Raw genomic sequence first — 17,571 nt, forward strand, 5'->3', positions numbered from 1 at the left:
AAGTTGAGCAAACTGAATGAGCTTTTAAGAAAAACTGCAGCTTAAGAGTTATTTTCCATAATTATTCTACCCGCAATTATTATCTGAGGCCAAAAACTTGGTTGTGAGTTAGAGACAGCTACTATTTACTTGTTTGTATTTTAAATATTTCAAGGAAATGGAGATGCTCACACTCCCTCTGACTGATTCGGGCTGTAAGCTTTACACTGGCTGTACGCTCCACGGGAAAGCTGAAGACAGAAAAACCAGGATGAAGGTAGAAAGTAACATGGTTGGGGCTGGAGAGATAGCACAGCGGGTAGGGCGTTTGCCTTGCACGCGGCCGACCCGGGTTCAAATCCCAGCATCCCATATGGTCCCCTGAGCACAGCCAGGGGTAATTCCTGAGTGCAGAGCCAGGAGTAACCCCTGTGCATCGCCAGGTATGACCCAAAAAGCCAAAAAAAAAAAAAAAAAGAAAGAAAGTAACATGGTTAAGTTTCTCAACAGTTATCTATCAGACTTATAAACAGTATCTGATAATAAACCCCACATAAGTGTGCCTGAATTTTCAAAATATACAAAATATAATCATTTTGCTGCTCAGACACTTTTGATCATAAGCAGAGGTATGCACATACATATGTATTCTGTAGGCGTACATATCTATAGTAAACGGGTATGAATGCTGGGTTTGCTCTATCAGATTTAATCTGCCGACTTAACTAAAAGCATGCAAGTTATTAACCAGTCTCACATCAAGAGTAGAACTTATTTACACAAACACTACCATGACCAGAAATTTGTGAATGCCATGACAAAGAAAACATTATCTCTTTTCACTCTTTCTTTTTGACATGGAAATCGAATCTGAGTCTTCAAACAGGAAAAACACGAGCTCAACTCCTAGAAAAATATTCTATCTTGTACATAAAGAAGGCATAAGATCGTAAGCCTTAGCTGGAGAGATAGGACAGCGGGCGAGGTGCTGGACTTGCACCCAGCAGCCTGGGTTTGAATCCCGGCACTACATATGGCTCTGTAGCATGGCGAGGCGTGATCCCTGAGCACAGCCCGTGCAGCCCCCAAACAACAACAAAGTCAGGGACTGGAGTGATAATACAGGGCTCTTCCTTACACGCAGCCAACCTGGGTTGGGCCCTGGCCCCTGGTCTCTCAAGCACTGCAGGAGTAATCCCTGAGCACTGCTGGGTGTAACCCCAAAACCAAACGAAACAAACAAACAAACAAAAACCAAGAATCTCTATAGGAAACTTAGCTGGATATATAAATAAAATGTGGTTCCCTCATCTTTTCTCCTGCTCCCTGCTCCCTGCCAGCCTCGCCCACGCCCCCTGCCGTCCTTCAGACTTCCCAGAGCAGCCCTGAGGCACACCTGGAATGGCAAAGGATCCGGGCAGAGGACGGCCCACCTGTTCTGTTCTACTTTCCCATCTGAACCTGGGAACCTAGAAAGGAGTGGCAGGCAAACTCGATAGACATCATTACTCAAAGTGGCCACGACTCTTTCAAAGAAAATAAATATTATTATTGTTTTTTGCTTTCTGGATCACACCTGGCAATGCACAGGGGTTCACTCCTGGCCCTGCACTCAGGAATTACTCCTGGCGGTGCTCAGGGGACCATATGGGATGCTGGAAATCGAACCCGGGTCAGCCGCGTACAAGGCAAACGTCCTACCCGCTGTGCTACCGCTCCAGCCCCAAGGCTTATTTTTTTCCTAATCACACGTAGGATCTGGCCCGAGTCTTCTCTCCATAGACACTAGGTACCTCTGCACAGTCCTGAAGCTGGCCCTGCCCTGCCCTGCTGACCGTGGGCGATCGTCCTCACTAGCCCGGGGGCCCTGGCCCAGCGAGGCCGCAAGTCTCCGAAGGCAGAGTGGCCCCCACCCCGAACAGTCTGGGCCAGTGGCACATGGGTCTCTCAGAGTCCCTCACGGCGACCATCAGTCTGGCAAGTGCCTGCCGGGGTCTCGGGGGAGCGAGAATCTTCCTTACCGCTATCAGCTTCTCCAGCACATTCTTGCAGGTCTGCTTCCGGTCTCCCAGGACATCCTTCTGCTTCATCAGGACGCGGTAGCGGCTGAAAAACTCTTGGTAGGTCCACCTGCAATGGGCAGCCCACATGGGTGTCAGAGAGGAGCCCGCCCCCAGCAGGACCCTCCCGCCGCGAGGAGCCAGGCTCACCGCGAGGGGAAGCCGGCCGCGCTGATCCGGATGGTCTCCAGGACGCCGCAGGCCCGCAGCTGCTGCACGGCTCTCTTCTCGTCAAACCTGCGTGGGGGACGGGACCCGTGAGCACTCGCGCAGGCGGGGCTGCAGCCATGAGTGCCTGCCCTCGGCCTGGAGCGTGAACTCTTTTGTAAAGAGTCAAATGGATAAATGAGGAAAGCATTCGAAGCGTGAGCAGGAGGAGGGGGTGAAAGGGAGGGGTGAATGGAATACTATGCAGCTGTCATAAAATTTGCTTACAAGTAGATGGTCATGAGATAATCATGCTAAGTGAAGTGAGTCAGAGAGAGAGGGACAGACACAGAAGGACGGCACTCATTTGTGGAGTATAAAATACCATAATATGAGACGGACACCAAAGGAGACAGTAGAGACAAGGGCCAGGAAGACTGCTCCACGGTTGGAAGCTGCCTCATGAGCTGGGGGAGAAGGCAGCTGGAATGGAGAAGGGATCACTAAGTCAGTGATGGTTGGAGGGATCACTCGGGATGGGAGATGTGTGCTGAAAGTAAATAAAGGACCAAACATGACGGCCTCTCAGCTCATCATCTGTATTGCAAACCATAATGCCCATAAATGACTTGAGAGAGTAGGAGGGAAATTGTCTGCCACAGAGGCAGGGGGAAAGGGAAAGGTAGGCCAAGGGTGGTGTGTGTGTGTGTGTGTGTGTGTGTGTGTGTGTGTGTGTGTACTGGGGATATTGGTGGTAGAAAATATACACTGGTGGAGGGACGGGTAATTGATCATTGTATGACTGAAATTCAAACCTGAAAGCTTTGTAAGTGTAGCACACAGTGATTCAACAAAAAAAGAAAAGAAAAATAATTAAGCTAAAAAAAAAAGAAAGAGAAGTGTGAATACATCTGGGATGCACACACTCCTCAGAAATACCATGGAGTATATTTTAAAAAAACATTCAAAATTCCTTTGTATTTTATTAGTACGTATTATGTGGCCTGGTCTGATGAACTTTCCCCGAATCACTTCTGAGATGAAGACCAGCAGCACCGGAGATTTCTCTAGCAAGAATAAACACTGAGCACGTCCCAGTCATCTATTTTGCTTAATTATCTAAACAAGCTAAAAGCTTTGTTGGTCTAAAGGCAACTCAACTCAGGATGAAAATAATTAGGATGTAGAGTGTTCACATAGTTGAAACCTATATTTATATCATCCTCTGCATATTTTATGTTTTTTCAATGTACACAAATGGCATCTTAACGTTAATCAACAATAAAAGAGGGTGTAGCAAGACCTGCCATTCATCTGTACTAAGTACTAAGTACTTAAGCCCCGTTAAGCCGTGAGTGATGTGTCTGTCTCAAGCACTGTGCGGATGACAGGAAACAGAATCGGTTTGTGTAATGACGCCTGCCACTGTTGCGCCCGGGAACAGCAGTAGCCTCTGGCTTCCCATTTTCTCCAGAAAGGGTTTTTTAGTGATACGGAAAGTGTGACGCTCCGGAAGTGCTCTGCAGCCCGACGCACAGCTGTGTGGAGTAGGGCTGGCGGCTGGGGTAGGGGGAGGCTGCTCGAGCACTGAGAGCTGAGATGGGAACTCTCACCTCTGCTCAAGGCTCCCAGTCTAGGACCCACAAACTCAGCTCTTAGAAAGATACTGTCCTAAAAGGACAAACAGCAAATACACAAAAGTGCTTCAGCAAAGACGGTCATCACCGTCCCTACTGCCTCATCATGGGGAAACTGAAGTAAACACAGTCTGCCTGTACAACGGGGTACTGAGCAGTCATTAAAATGACGTGAGACTTTACTCACTAGTATGGAAAACACCACACTTATTATGTTAAAAGCATGTACAAATGAGCTCTTCCCAGACACCCCCAGACACAGACAGAAAGAGACACACAGACACAGACACACACACACACACAGCACACACACACACACACACACTCCGATCAGGGAAGGGAGATATGTTGAGGGTCAGGAAGGGTCTATGCCAGTTAACAACAACTACAACACATCTGGTTTGATAAATGAATGCTTTTAAAATTTCTTGATATATTTCTTTTTATACTGTTTAACATTTCTTTAGAATATTCTTTTTTTTTTTCTTTTTGGGTCACACCCGGCTAAGCACAGGGGTTACTCCTGGCTCTGCACTCAGGAATTACCCCTGGCAGTGCTCAGGGGACCATATGGGATGCTGGGAATCGAACCCGGGTCTGTCGCGTGCAAGGCAAATGCCCTACCCGCTGTGCTATTACTCCAGCCCCAAGATTTCTTTATAATATTCTTATAATATGCCTTATTATTTCCAAAATTAAGGAAAGGATTTTAAAGCATTGAAATTTAAAGCAAAGATAGAAATAAAATCTTCAAAGGGAAAAACAACTGCTCATTTGTCTTCACGTCCACGAAAAGGAATACAATTTTTTTAAAAGACCCTACTCACTGAGTTCCCGTTACAAGCCACGAAGGTATATTTTGCACCGTGTTTCCTTCCATGTTTGGAGATCTCCAAGCGTTTTGTTTGGCAGCTGAGAACTACTCACGTGAAGGGGAACTTGAAGTCATTGGGCTTGATGCAGCGCACGTAGTGAGGGGTGGTGGCGTTCAGCGTCTCCATCAGCAGGTGCAGCGAGTTTCGGAACTGCACAGAAAGGGCAAACCTGGCATCAGAGTGCGCCCAGACTCCAAGGCCACACAGAGCAGTTCCTCCAACGACACTACTGCAGACGACGCTGCCACCTATGAGCCTTTTCTGTCCTCTATTTTGCCAACCTTCGTAAGGGAGCTGCTACTAAATTCAAACACCAGGGTTTGAAGTCAAAATGTGCTTTGGCCCTACTATTTACATGCGTACTTTAAGAGATAGACACCCGTTCCTCTTCTGCCCCTTCTCCCCGACTCCCATTTTTATTTTGTTGTTTTGTTTTGTTTTTGGGTCACACCCGGTGATGCGCAGGGGTTACTCCTGGCTCTGCACTCAGGAACCACTCCTGGCGGTGCTCGGGGGACCATATGGGATGCTGGGACTTGAACCCGGGTCGGCCATGTGCAAGGCAAACGCCCTATCCACTGTGCTATTGCTCCAGCCCCCTGGCCTCCCATTTTTAAGATGGTTTTTGTTGGGGCAGATGCAGGTCCAAAGAAAGACTGGCTAGAAGACACCGAGACGGCTCACACAGACTCAGTGGCCCCGGAAGGCACAGCCTTGGAGGCACGGGCTGTGCCCAGTGACGCCTGGATTGGACCTGATGACTCCACTCTGACCGACGGTCCCAAACTCTCTGTCTGCATCAAGGCTCATTCTCCCGCCCCTCCCAGTACGGATTTCTGTAGCCCTTTCTGCCCTGTGGTCAGAATCTCTACTAAAAGCAGAGCCTGGATTTAAGGAAAATAAAGACATTTAATTCTGCAGACGGCAGATTCTGCGACAGGAGGTTGGTTTGTTTGAAAGGAAACAGTGCTTCCTGCCCGGCCTCCCGCAGCCGCGCCGCCGCCATGAACGACATGGTCACCATCCGGACCCGGAAGTTCATGACCAACCGCCTACTCCAGCAGAAGCAGATGGTCATTGAAGTCCTTCACCCTGGGAAGGCCACGGTCCCCAAGATGGAGATTCGAGAGAAGCTTGCCAAGATGTACAAGACCACTCCAGACGTCATTTTCGTGTTTGGATTCAGAACCCATTTTGGCGGTGGCAAGACAACCGGCTTTGGGATGACTTACGATTCTCTGGACCACGCAAAGAAAAACAAGCCCAAACACAGACTGGCAAGACACGGCCTGTATGAGAAGAAAAAGACCTCACGCAAACAGAGAAAGGAACGCAAGAACAGGATGAAGAAAGTCAGGGGGACCGCCGGCAAAAAGTGAGCTGGAGATTGAAGAACAGAAGGAGTAAAGATTCTGCAGACTGGTGATTGTGCAGATTTTTTCACGAGGATTAATAAATTTTAATTAAAACTTAAAAAAAAAAAGAAAGGAAACAGAGACCCGAAGCAGGTCAGACACGGGCGAATGAGAGGACAGTCGGGCAGGGCGACCGCCGGACACAGGGGACCACGGCTTGCGGCCGGGGACTCTGTCCGCCCTGCTTCCTCTGTGCACTGGACACAGGTTTCCTGCCCAGGGGAATGAGACAACTACTGAGCTGCCTCATACCCGCGCCGCCAGCCCACAGCGAGCTCCTGTGAGGGGTGCGCATGCTGTTCCCTGCTCCCCACAGGGCAGAGGGCGCCAGGGGAAGGAATGGGCCCGGCCCTCAGACTGAAGAAGTCGAACTCAGACAGAGCAAAGCAAGGGCCTCTGAGCTATGATGCGCCCTAGAAGAGTCACGACACGAGGAAAGAACTCTGGGGAAAGCCGAACTCTCCTCCACGGGCGCCAAGTGCCCCGGAGAGCCCAGCCGGGCAGAGCAGTGGCCACGAGCACCTGCTCTGCCAGAATGTGGTCGCGAGTCCAGACCCCCGGGGTCGGCCTGGGTGTCAAGGGTGATCCCGGCAGCCCTGCTCTCTGCGATCTCCAACACCGCAAGAAATTTCCAGGCGCAACACAGCCAGGTCTTGTGTGAGCTGCAGAGACGAGGGCTGTGACCGCCGGCAAGCGACAGGGCCAGGAAGTGCAATGCACAGCGACCATGGGGGGCGGGGGGTGGGCACGAGAGCGGGTGCCGCAACCGTAACTCAGGTGCATCAGCCCACACACGGCCGTGCCCAGGGAGCATGTGACAGGGACTGCAGCCCGAGCAGATGTGCCCGCCTCAGGATCTGTGACACCCTGCAAGCTGCACAAACGAGAATGTGAGCACTCGGCGAGGAGCATCTGCACAGCCCCCAGATTCTTACAGCATCGCCAAAGGACAAAGCGAGGGAGATGGAGGAGTGCGCACCAACTTCTATTCACTGAGCAATGTGGGCTCGGGTGACGGAACAGCGCAGCAGGCGCCTGGCCCAAGTCAGACTCGTGGCAAAGTGCGGTCACGAGCTGGTGCAGCCCCGGGAGCCCTCGACATCCTGGCACTTCAGGCCTGGGCGGCGGCGCTGTGTCCTCGGGCCGAGGCCCAGCACTGCTGGCTCAGCCGACCCCGGGCACTGCTTGGGAGGCCCAGAAACGCCCAGTGAATCGATCACACTGAGGCGTACAGAGAAAGCACATGGAAATAGAGCTGGGTGGGAGGACACAGAAGCGGGTGGGGTTCCGTGCTCTCGGGGCGAAAGCTCCCGCTCTCCCCACGTGAGGACCCCTAGGGGGCGGGGGGCAGCCCCGGCACTCACCTGGTGGCCCACCGTCTTCCTGTGCTCTTTGGCAGTCTGGCCCGGCCGGCCTTTGGTGGGCTTCGCGGAGAGGCGGGTGAGAGGCGTGCGCCCACTGGAAGCGGTGGCGGAGGTGGGGCTGATGGCCTTCTCGTCATCCTGGAATAACTCTGGCAGCATCTTAAACTGAGTCAGGACAGGAAGAAGTTACACGCTACTTCAATGTCAACTTCAATGTCAACTTCAATGTCAAGCTTTCGAAGGACTTTCAACTTCAAATACCAAACTTCAATGTCAACTTTCAAAGGAGGGACATTGTGAAAGTGTGTCATCGATGGAGATTTCCTGCCTGAAGTCTGTTCCTTTTAAGTCACCTCACTGAAATAATCAATATCTGAAATAATCAATATCTGCATGAGAAGCCTCAACTGAAGAACAAAGTGAACACAAATGCTACTGAAATACAGGTCAGAAAATGCACAACTCCACAAACATGTTTGGGGGAAACAAAATAAAAAGTATTCTGACTTCAAATTCTAATATTCTGACTTCAAATTCTAATATCCATTTAAAATATCTTACAGGTTTTTTTTTTTTGCATTTTGGGTCATACCTGGTGATGCTCAGGGGTTACTCCTGGCTCTTCATCAGGAATTACTCCTGGCGGTGCTCAGGGGACCATATGGGATGCTGGGATTTGAACCCGGGTCGGCCGCGTACAAGGCAAACGCCCTACGTAAAAGGGGCTATCGCTCCAGCCCCTTTTACGGGTTTTGAACCAAAATTATTTTATGAGCAAAATACTATTAGAAAGTTCTACCATATACGTCATTTCCACAAAATGTTTTACCATCCATGGTTCATTTCTCTATCCGTAGCTTCAAATGGTCAGTAATAATAAAAATATCTTTAAAAATCTTAGCAGTGACTTAATATATTGTTTTGTACATAATTAAACTAGTTGCATAATATAATAATATTATCTTATGATCTCAGAATAAGCATGAGCAAGATATGCAAACAACATAGATGCCAATCAGTAGATGAGTAAAGAAAGATGTGTATCACTGTCACTGTCACTGTCATCCCATTGTTCACTGATTTGCCTGAGCTGGCACCAGTAAAGTCTCCATTGTGAGACTTGTTGTGACTGTTTTTGGCATATCGAATACGCCAGGGGGAGCTTGCCAGGCTCTGCCGTGCAGGCGGGATACTCTCGGTAGCTTGCCGGGCTCTCCGAGAGGGACGGAGGAATCGAACCCATGTAGGCCTCGTGCAAGGCAAAACGCCCTACCCGCTGTGCTATCGCTCCAGTCCCAACATATCATAAGGTTTAAAAAATAACTTGAATTACAGAAAACAAAGTAAAAAATTCTGCCCATCTTGGGCCCGGGAGCATGGAAGGAAAGGCATTTGTCGTGCGTGAGGCCACCTGTCGCCTGAATCAGCGGCACCACCAGGGCTTACTCCTGGGCGCCTCTGGATATGGTTCCAAACCTGGCTTCAAGTCCAACTCTGTCCTTATCTTTTTTTTTTTTTTTTTTGCTTTTTGGGTCACACCCGGCGATGCACAGGGGTTACTCCTGGTTCTACACTCAGGAATCACTCCTGGCGGTGCTCAGGGGACCACATGGGATGCTGGGATTCGAACCCGGGTCGGCCGCGTGTAAGGCAAACGCTCTACCCGTTGTGCTATCGCTCCAGCCCCTCTGTCCTTATCTTGTAGGCTGATACGTTTGTTCCAAAGGGATTTATAATATGATTGGATCATTTCTGTAATCAATCTTACATTCTGCTAATTAACATATGAATGAAAAATTATTAAAAGGTGACTTAATAATATTATTAAAAGGTAACTTAATAAGTATTAGTCAATATGGTTTGGCAAAATTATAGAAGCAAATGAGCCTTCAAACTAATCTACATGAATGGTTTGATTTATAGCAAATCATCATCATCATCATCATCATCACCATCATTCCATTGATCATGGAATTTCTTGAGCGGTCTCAGTAACATCTACATTTGTCCAAGCCCTGAGATTTTAGAAGCCTCTCTCTACTCGTCCTTCCAACGATGCTATACTGGAGGCTCTTTCAGGGTCAGGGGAATGAGATCCAGCTTGTTACTGGTTTTGGCATATTAATATACCATGGGGACCTTGCCAGGCTCTCCCATGTGAGCAGGAAACTCCCAGTAGTTTGCCAGGTTCTCCCAGAGGGAGAAGTAGGGTATAAGATATCGCAGGGCCACAAAGCGGCCATGCAGTTCCAAGAGCTGGCTTTTAAGTCTCTGGGTGCTGGCCGTTGACAGGATTACAAATAATATTTATAATAATACTACAACTGTAAAAATTAAATCCTCCAATATGAATCAAATGACAATTGTAACTAACAATTTTTGTCTAGTAATTACAAATTTCTTCAAAAAAAACCCCACTTTTATTAATAGATTTCTTTCATTAGAAAGCAAAGTGTTGAGGCCAAAGCAATAGCACAGTGGGTGGGGTGTTTGCCTTAATTTAGGGGGCTGATCCCCAGCATCCCATATGGTCCCCTGAAACTACCAAGAGTTATCCCTGAGCACAGAGCCAGGAGTCAGCCCTAAGCACCACCAACTATGACTGCAAAACCAAAAAAAAAAAAAAGCAAAGTACTACTCAACATAAATTTGAAACTGCTTTAGCATAATTATTCAGCTAAAACAATTAGGCAAGAAAAACATTTAAGAGAAATTCAAATTCAAAAAAGAAGTGGGCCCACTGCTATTTATCAATAAAGTAACAAAACACAAAATTAATCAAAATAGCTATACAATGAGTTGGAGGAAAAAGAAATTAAAAAAACTATCTATCCCTGTATCAAAAAATGTAAACTACCTTAGAGTAAAACCTAATAAAGGAGGTAAAATACCGTTATTCTGAAAACGATAAAACACCACTAAAAGAAATAAAGAAAGATTCCCCAAGATGGCGAGACATCTTGCATTCGTGGATTGGAAGTACTTATTTTATGGCTTTTGGCCACATCCAGCATTAACCTGAGGGTAACTCTCGGCTCCGCACTCGGGAACGCCGGTGGGTTCTGGAGTCATGTGGGTCCAGGGACGAGCAAAGGCCCTGCCCACTGTGCTATTGCTCCAGCCCTGTATTTACTTCTTGTTATAATTATGATTATGATTGTAGTTTAGGTAAGATAGTTACAATAGTGTTAAGGCATGTGGCACAGTTGTACAGTTACTAAACCTCACCACCACCAAGTGTCATGACATTCCACTGTCCCTACGTCACCATGTTCACCTCATCAGCCTCTTTCACTTCTCCCCCAAGTGCTCGGGAGTCCCTTCTGTAACCCAAGGCCAAGGTCTGGTCTTTGTTCAACACTGTCTACCTCTGTTTTGTTTCTCTATATGCCAGGTGAGTGGGAGCAAAGGTGTTTGTCCTTCTTCTTCTGACCTATTTCACTTAACTTGCTACTTTCCAGTTCTATGATGCAGTGAATTGTACAATTTCTTCTTTTCTCATAGTTGAAAAAGTTTTTCATTATGTACATTTACCACAACTTCTTCATTCATTCATTTGTCTGTCATCTGGGTTGTGCCCAGGTCCTGGCTATTATACTAAGCACCACAATGAACATAGGTTTGTGTGTGCATTTTTGAATTAATGATTTTGTGCTTTGGGGGAAGAATTTACATCATTGAAACAAATCTATATCATTGATTGAAAAGAATTTACATCACTGAAACATCAAAGGCAAGCAAAAGATTCATTCAACCTGAATCAAAAGACAAATGGTATTTTCCAAAGAAATAGAGCAAGTTAAAATTTTGCATAATAACCACCACCAAAAACAATGAATTGTGTGAACAATTCTGAGAGAGGGAAGAAAGGAAAGGAAAAACTGAGGGCTGGATCAATAGTACAGCGGGTAGGGTGCTTGCCATGCATGTAGTAGACCAGATTCAATTCTGGCATCATATATGGTCCCCCGAATCCTGCCAGGAGTGATCCCTGAGTGCAGAGCCAAAAGTAAACCCTGAGTACTGCTAAATATGGTCCCCAAACAAAAACTAAAACAAAACAAAACAAATCAACTGAGGGATCACGTTCATGTTCTGTTTCAAATTATATTCTAAAGCAACAGTAATTATAGAGGGGTATTGACACAAAACAGGAACACAGGCCAGTGGGACAGAGTCCAGCAATAACCCTACACGTCAATGGGCATCTAACCCATCGTAAAGAAGGCAAGTCCTTCAAATGAAGAAAAGAAAAGCACATCAGCAGCAGGCATCATCCCTCCACCTGCCCTATATGAATCCCAGGGGCCACAAACCTCCAGCACCCAGCGGAAAACCCAGGTACGTGGGACCAGTGACTGCAACCTCCAGGGATCTCAAGGGACCTGGGACAGGTCACTCCTTCCCCTCTCCCTGCCCCTTCGGAGTCCTGGCTGTCACGCCAGGACCGGCCTCTGGGCGCCAGCTAAGTGCACTGAAGGCCTTGATTTAGAGACTCATGAATCTGAGACCAAGCAGACAATGCAGAGATGTCTCCGGAGCCCAACTACCCTTAAAATTTTAGAATTCCAGGAAATCTCATGTAATAACAAGCAATATAAAATAAATTACCTAGCATCTGCCTGTGGGGCAGGCTTGAGTGGTGGCGGGAAAATTTGAAATAATGGTGGTGGGAAGGTGTAATGGTGTTGGGATTGCTGCTGAAATATTGAATGTAATCAATTATCGTGAACAACTGTATGAAAAATAAAATTTTTTAAAAAATGGTGCTAGGAAACTAGACTGCTACACACCAAAAGATGAAACTTGATTACTACTTAACACCATACACAGAAAATTAACAAGTTGCATTGTGGAGTCAGACATTAGATACAAACCAAAAATAAACAGAAGGAAAGACAGAAGGAGCTCAGCAACAGAGATGTGCTCACAGGCTCAGCTCCAGTGAAAGGGAAACACAAGCAAAGAAGAAGCAAAGGGGCTACGTGGAATTAACAAGCTCTTACACGGCTATATAAAGGGCAACGAGAGGCAAAGTTATATCTTTGCTTTTTACTTTAATAAGTCACAGTGTTAGTCAATATGGTTTGATAAAATGATTTAAAGCCAATTTTGTTTTTTGCTTTGAAAAAACAAAAGTATTTTTGTAATTCTCACAAGGAGTTAATATCCAAAAGAGAAATATTCACAATATCAACTACAACAAAACATGCGACCCAATTAAAAAATGAGCAAATCTCGGGGCTGGGGAGGGAATTTGCCGTGCACGTGGCCAACCTGGGTTCGATTCCCAGCATCCCATAGGGTCCCCTGAGCACCGCCAGGAGTACTTCCTGAGTGCAGAGCAGGAGTAACCCCTGTGCATCGCCAGGTGTGACCCAAAAAGAAAAAAAAAAAAGCAAATCTTCAAAGACGCGTAATAGCCCACATGAAAAGGTGCTAATTATTTGATATGAGTGAGATGCAAATGAAGACCCAGTGAGGGGAGACTTTGCACCCAGGAGGGCAGGAAGGAGCCCTGGTGAGGGTGGAGGGGGGAGAGGAGCTTGACACACTGTTGGTGGGCACAGTGGTGCCTCAGTGCTTCTGCTCCAGAGAAATGGAGATTTCTTAGAAAAATAAAACCCGATATCCCAGATAATCAAGTCATATCACTCCTGGACAGACATATGAAAGATATGAAAATACTAATTTGTAAGGATACCTGCACCCTAGGATCATAGCACATTATTAACAGAAGCCCAAACATGGAATCAACCTAAATTCATGCCCACAGATGACAGGATACGGAGTTGTGATACACTGATGGAATACTACTTTGCCATCAAAAAGAGATGAAAACAGTGCTCTCTGGAACAAAACGGATAGGATTAGAGGTGATATGCTAACTGAAATAAGTGTGGAAGTGAAAGGCAATTATCATGTGGTTTCACTTACATGAATTACTAAGGAAAAGAAACTGCCAGGAATCAACAAAGCTAACTTCTAGTCTCAGTTAAAACGACAGGCATTACCGGGGGGAAAGGAAGCAGAAAAGGAAGGGGTAGACAGGTCTTTGTGTGGGTGGGGTAACACTGGGAGACTGCTGGGGAATGGTGAAAATCACACATATCTAGAGGGCTAGAGCAGAAAAATAATAAGGTAATTAAAATTGCTGTTAATGTGTATATATATCAACCATAAAGGCTTCACTAAGTATGCAATGAACTTTTGTATATATCTATAATATCATATATATAATATATAATATATAATAGCATATATATAATATCAATAATGCTATATATAAATGAATTGTCATTTACTTTATAGATTCTAGTTTATTTTTCTATTCTATAGAATAGAATAGTCTGAAAACTAAGCAGGTAGGGCGGGTAGGGTGGGTTAAAACAGTGGGTATGGCATTTGCCTTGCACACAGCCAATCCGGGTTCGATTCCTAGCTTCCCATATGGTCCCCTGAGTACTGCCAGGAGTGATTCCTGAGTGCATGAGCCAGGAATAACCCCTGTGCATCGCCGGGTGTGATCCAAAAAGAAAAAAAAAACAAAACACCAAGAACAACCCAAAAACAAACAACAAAAAAATCTAAGCACAGGTTTGCCACTAAATACAATGACGGGTCAAGAACTTGAGACTCGTACCTGCACTATCGACTCCCAAACACAGTGCTACCTCTGTACTTCAGCTGCCCAAACTGGTCTCTCTCCCGAGTCAAGCCACTAGAGCTGGCTGCAGTTCCACATTCCCCACGGGAGGCTGCAACCTCACCTAACATCTGTTAGAGAACTACACGCTCAGAGTCAGGAGTTCAGAATACACACATACATGTTGCTGTAAGGGTGTGTGTGGCTTTCTGTTCACTGAAATTGTGTTGGGAATTCTCTGCATTGAGTATTCTTGACGGAGAGAGAGAGGGAAGAGAGCGAGAAAGAGAGAGAGAGAGAGAGAGAGAGAGAGCGAGAGAGAGAGAGAGAGAGAGGCAGAGAGAGAGGCAGAGACGGAGAGAGAGGCAGAGACGGAGAGAGCAAGCATTCGACGTTGCACCAGAGGCCTGAGAGGTGGTGGCAGGAGTTCAGGGGGCCGCCCTGCCCGTGGCTGGCCCTGAGTCCACGCCAGCACTGCTCAGTCCGGGACCCCTCCCTGCCTCTGCCCCAGCACCCAGGGGTGGCCCAAACTGCACTGTCCTTTACCCAAAGGCCTGCCCAAGAGGACTGTGCCAGAGTAAACACAACAATAACAACAAAAGAGAAGTTCTGGTTAAGAGAATTCACGTAGATCTAGTTCAGCTTTTCACTAAGTGTCTGAACGGTCGCTTTGCTGGAACTCAGTAGCCGTCTTTCTGATTTTCCTGCCTTAAGATGGAAGTGAGTCAGGTGTGGACACTCCCCATTTTTTTTTTTTTTTTGGTCCTGAGGAGAGTCAAAGGATGAAGGCTTGAATCAACCTCCTTCTCCTGCGGCCATCTTCACTCTCTTCCCTCTGGAAGTCTTCCCCACCAGAAAGCAGTGTATCAGGAGGAACACTGTGCTCCGGGCCACAGCTGATACTGTGCTCAATGGCCCAGCTGGTAATTTTCACGTAGAATCTACAACTGCTGTGGAGGTGACAACTTCACAATGACACCGTAGGTAAGAGCACAGCCCCCGAGCCAGGCAGCCTGGGCCCTGAACTGGCCTGACAGTCCACTAGCTATGCTGTTTCTAAGCCTCAATTTGCTTCTCTGTAAAACAAAAATAGCTAAAACAACACCTATAAGGAGTAAAGCACTTAAAGTAAGACTTTACAGTATAAATATTAAATATTTGGTAAAAAGCTACAGAGTATATGAAGTTCAAAAACAACCCCCCAAGCAAGGCACCAGGATCAAAACAAACAACTATGGTAAAATGACTTTGTTAGAAAAACAATTATTTTTGTTGAAAAGCTAATTAAATAATTAACATTTTGCTGAGAGTATTCCTAGTTAGAAAGAGACTACAGAGTCAGCTACCTTGCTTGATTTGAGAACTTTAATTTGCTCTTCAAATACGGTGTCTTTGTTCTTTTCCAGAAAGCCTTCACATTGGTATTCCACCTGAAAACACATGGAGAAATCTCCTCAGACATGAAACATTCGAATAGTTATTATCATCAACAACAAAATATTGTAAACTCAGGTTTTAAACTGACACGCAACAGAGTAGTATAGCTAGTTTTATTCCCAGAGTTCAAAACCACTCTTGGTTAACTCTAGAGTAAGATTCCCTAAGACTGTTTTTCCTAGGGAATGGTGGTAGTGCAAACTAACTGGGTAACAGATCCTCCAAATTTATGGCTAACTTGATGGATCATTCTTTTTCCTAACGCTGATGAGAAAGAGCTCCTTTAAGGCATCCCCGATATATCTCCTAAACTAGTTCACCATCTGGCAGGTGAATTTTTCTCTTGGGAGAAAAAGACACTAAAATAAGAGTGTCAGAGGGAACAAACATCTGCTGGCAGAAAGAAAGTCAAAGAGTTGATACAAGGTGCAGGCCAGGCAAACACCGAATGGTTTGTGAAGCGGAACTGCTTTAGAATTATTTTAGGCAAATGAAGATTTAATTCAGCAACTAGTCAAGGGCGTCCCCAGAATACACCACGGGCCCTTGGTGATACTAGAGACACTGCAACTCCTGCTAGCTCCGATGAATGCAGACTCGGTTCCGAAAGGAACAGATCCCAGGAAGCCGCTCCCAAGGCTACACCACAACTTCCTTGGAAGATAATTACTCTCCATGTTCGTCATTTCCTCAGGAGACGACAGAGCCAAGCCCGCAAGCTCTGTGAGGAGAAACCCACTGAACCTATCATCCAAGGTGAAGTGAGTCCACACCTCTTGGTGAAAACCTCAGGGCATACCGTGCTCTGGGACTCAGAATCGTGCAGTGGAACAGGACACAGCAGCAATCAGACACAGACAGCTCTACCTCGACATACTTAAATATCCAGCCTAACCCCGTAAAGACTACAAATAATCGCCAGCTAGTTCAGTCAAGAGATCTGGTTTACCTACTAAATGAATTATAAGAACATTTTCTTGGATTTCTGAATTTTATAGAAAAAACTATCACCTATATTTATTTCATATAAATATAATTCCACTTCGGTTAAAGGGAGAGAGACTAAACAAACTAATACTGAAGAATACTTTCCCATTAGGTCCTAAAGAATACAAGCTTCAGCAGACAAAGTATATTCCTCTTGACTTAATTTTTCTTAGAGAAATAGATGACAATGAAGCTCCCTTACTTTGTCGGCAAAGTGCTGGATGATGAACGCTTTGTTGGACATCCGAGGCTTCTCGAAGAGGGCGCACTTGCCCAGGTGCGTGTTGTACAGCTTCTGGGCCCAGGTGTCGTCTGTGCCTTTGGGCATCTGCGTGCGGGGGGGGGGGGGGAAGAACAGGGTGCACGCTGCAGGAACACTTCTCTGAGGCATCAGCCAAAGGCTCATTTTTGGCTGTCACAACAACTGCTGTATTCGGTTTATTTTTTCCACATTTCCCTCTTATAGATCATAAGTCAATTACTGATGAAGAGCAATGACTGAGACATTCCCAGAGACAAACCTAAAGACAACTCAGTCTCTGGATATTTTAATCTACTTACACCAGAAATCATCAAATAAATATTTCATTTGCTTCAAAAAAAAATGTAGAGAAGGGGCTGGAGCATTAGCACAGTGGGGAGGGCGTTTGCCTTGCATACGGCCGACCCGGGTTCGATTTCCAGCATCCCATATGGTCCCCTGAGCACTGCCAGGGGTAATTCCTGAGTGTAAAACCAGGAATAACCCCTGTGCATCGCAGGGTGTGGCCCAAAAAAAGCAAAAAAAAAAAAAAAGAAATCTAGATGACTGTCCTGACTACAATATTTGGTTTGTTTTTTGCCCCCCACCCGCCAGTGACTCTAACGTGTCCGGCTCTGTGCTTAGGGTAGCCCCTGGCAGGCTCAGGGGACAGTAGTGCCAGGAATCAAACTATGCCTCCTGTATGCATGTGCCCCCCTGAGCTATTTCTCCAGCCTTTTTAATTGTTCATTGAGCCACTCCTGGCTCAGTGCTAGTGGGACC

General features: G+C 46.3%; 2 protein-coding genes across 2 annotated transcripts in view; one reads left to right on the forward strand and one right to left on the reverse strand.

Moving 5' to 3' along the window:
* MYO5A (myosin VA) overlaps window positions 1–17,571 on the reverse strand; it is a 197,433-nt gene that overhangs the window by 56,089 nt on the left and 123,773 nt on the right. The window contains exons 13-18 of the mRNA XM_055127854.1: window positions 16,750–16,875; window positions 15,470–15,553; window positions 7,478–7,642; window positions 4,751–4,848; window positions 2,190–2,276; window positions 2,001–2,109 (exon numbers count right to left, since the gene is read on the reverse strand). Coding sequence (XP_054983829.1) covers window positions 2,001–2,109; window positions 2,190–2,276; window positions 4,751–4,848; window positions 7,478–7,642; window positions 15,470–15,553; window positions 16,750–16,875 — 669 coding nt within the window. The remainder of the gene's footprint in view (window positions 1–2,000; window positions 2,110–2,189; window positions 2,277–4,750; window positions 4,849–7,477; window positions 7,643–15,469; window positions 15,554–16,749; window positions 16,876–17,571) is intronic.
* On the forward strand, window positions 5,308–6,077 carry LOC105943189 (40S ribosomal protein S24-like). The gene has a single exon (XM_055127691.1). It carries the CDS (start codon window positions 5,703–5,705, stop codon window positions 6,075–6,077), a length of 375 nt encoding a protein of 124 aa, XP_054983666.1. The 5' UTR covers window positions 5,308–5,702.

Source organism: Sorex araneus, chromosome 2, assembly GCF_027595985.1.
Source record: "Sorex araneus isolate mSorAra2 chromosome 2, mSorAra2.pri, whole genome shotgun sequence".
NCBI lineage: Eukaryota > Metazoa > Chordata > Mammalia > Eulipotyphla > Soricidae > Sorex > Sorex araneus.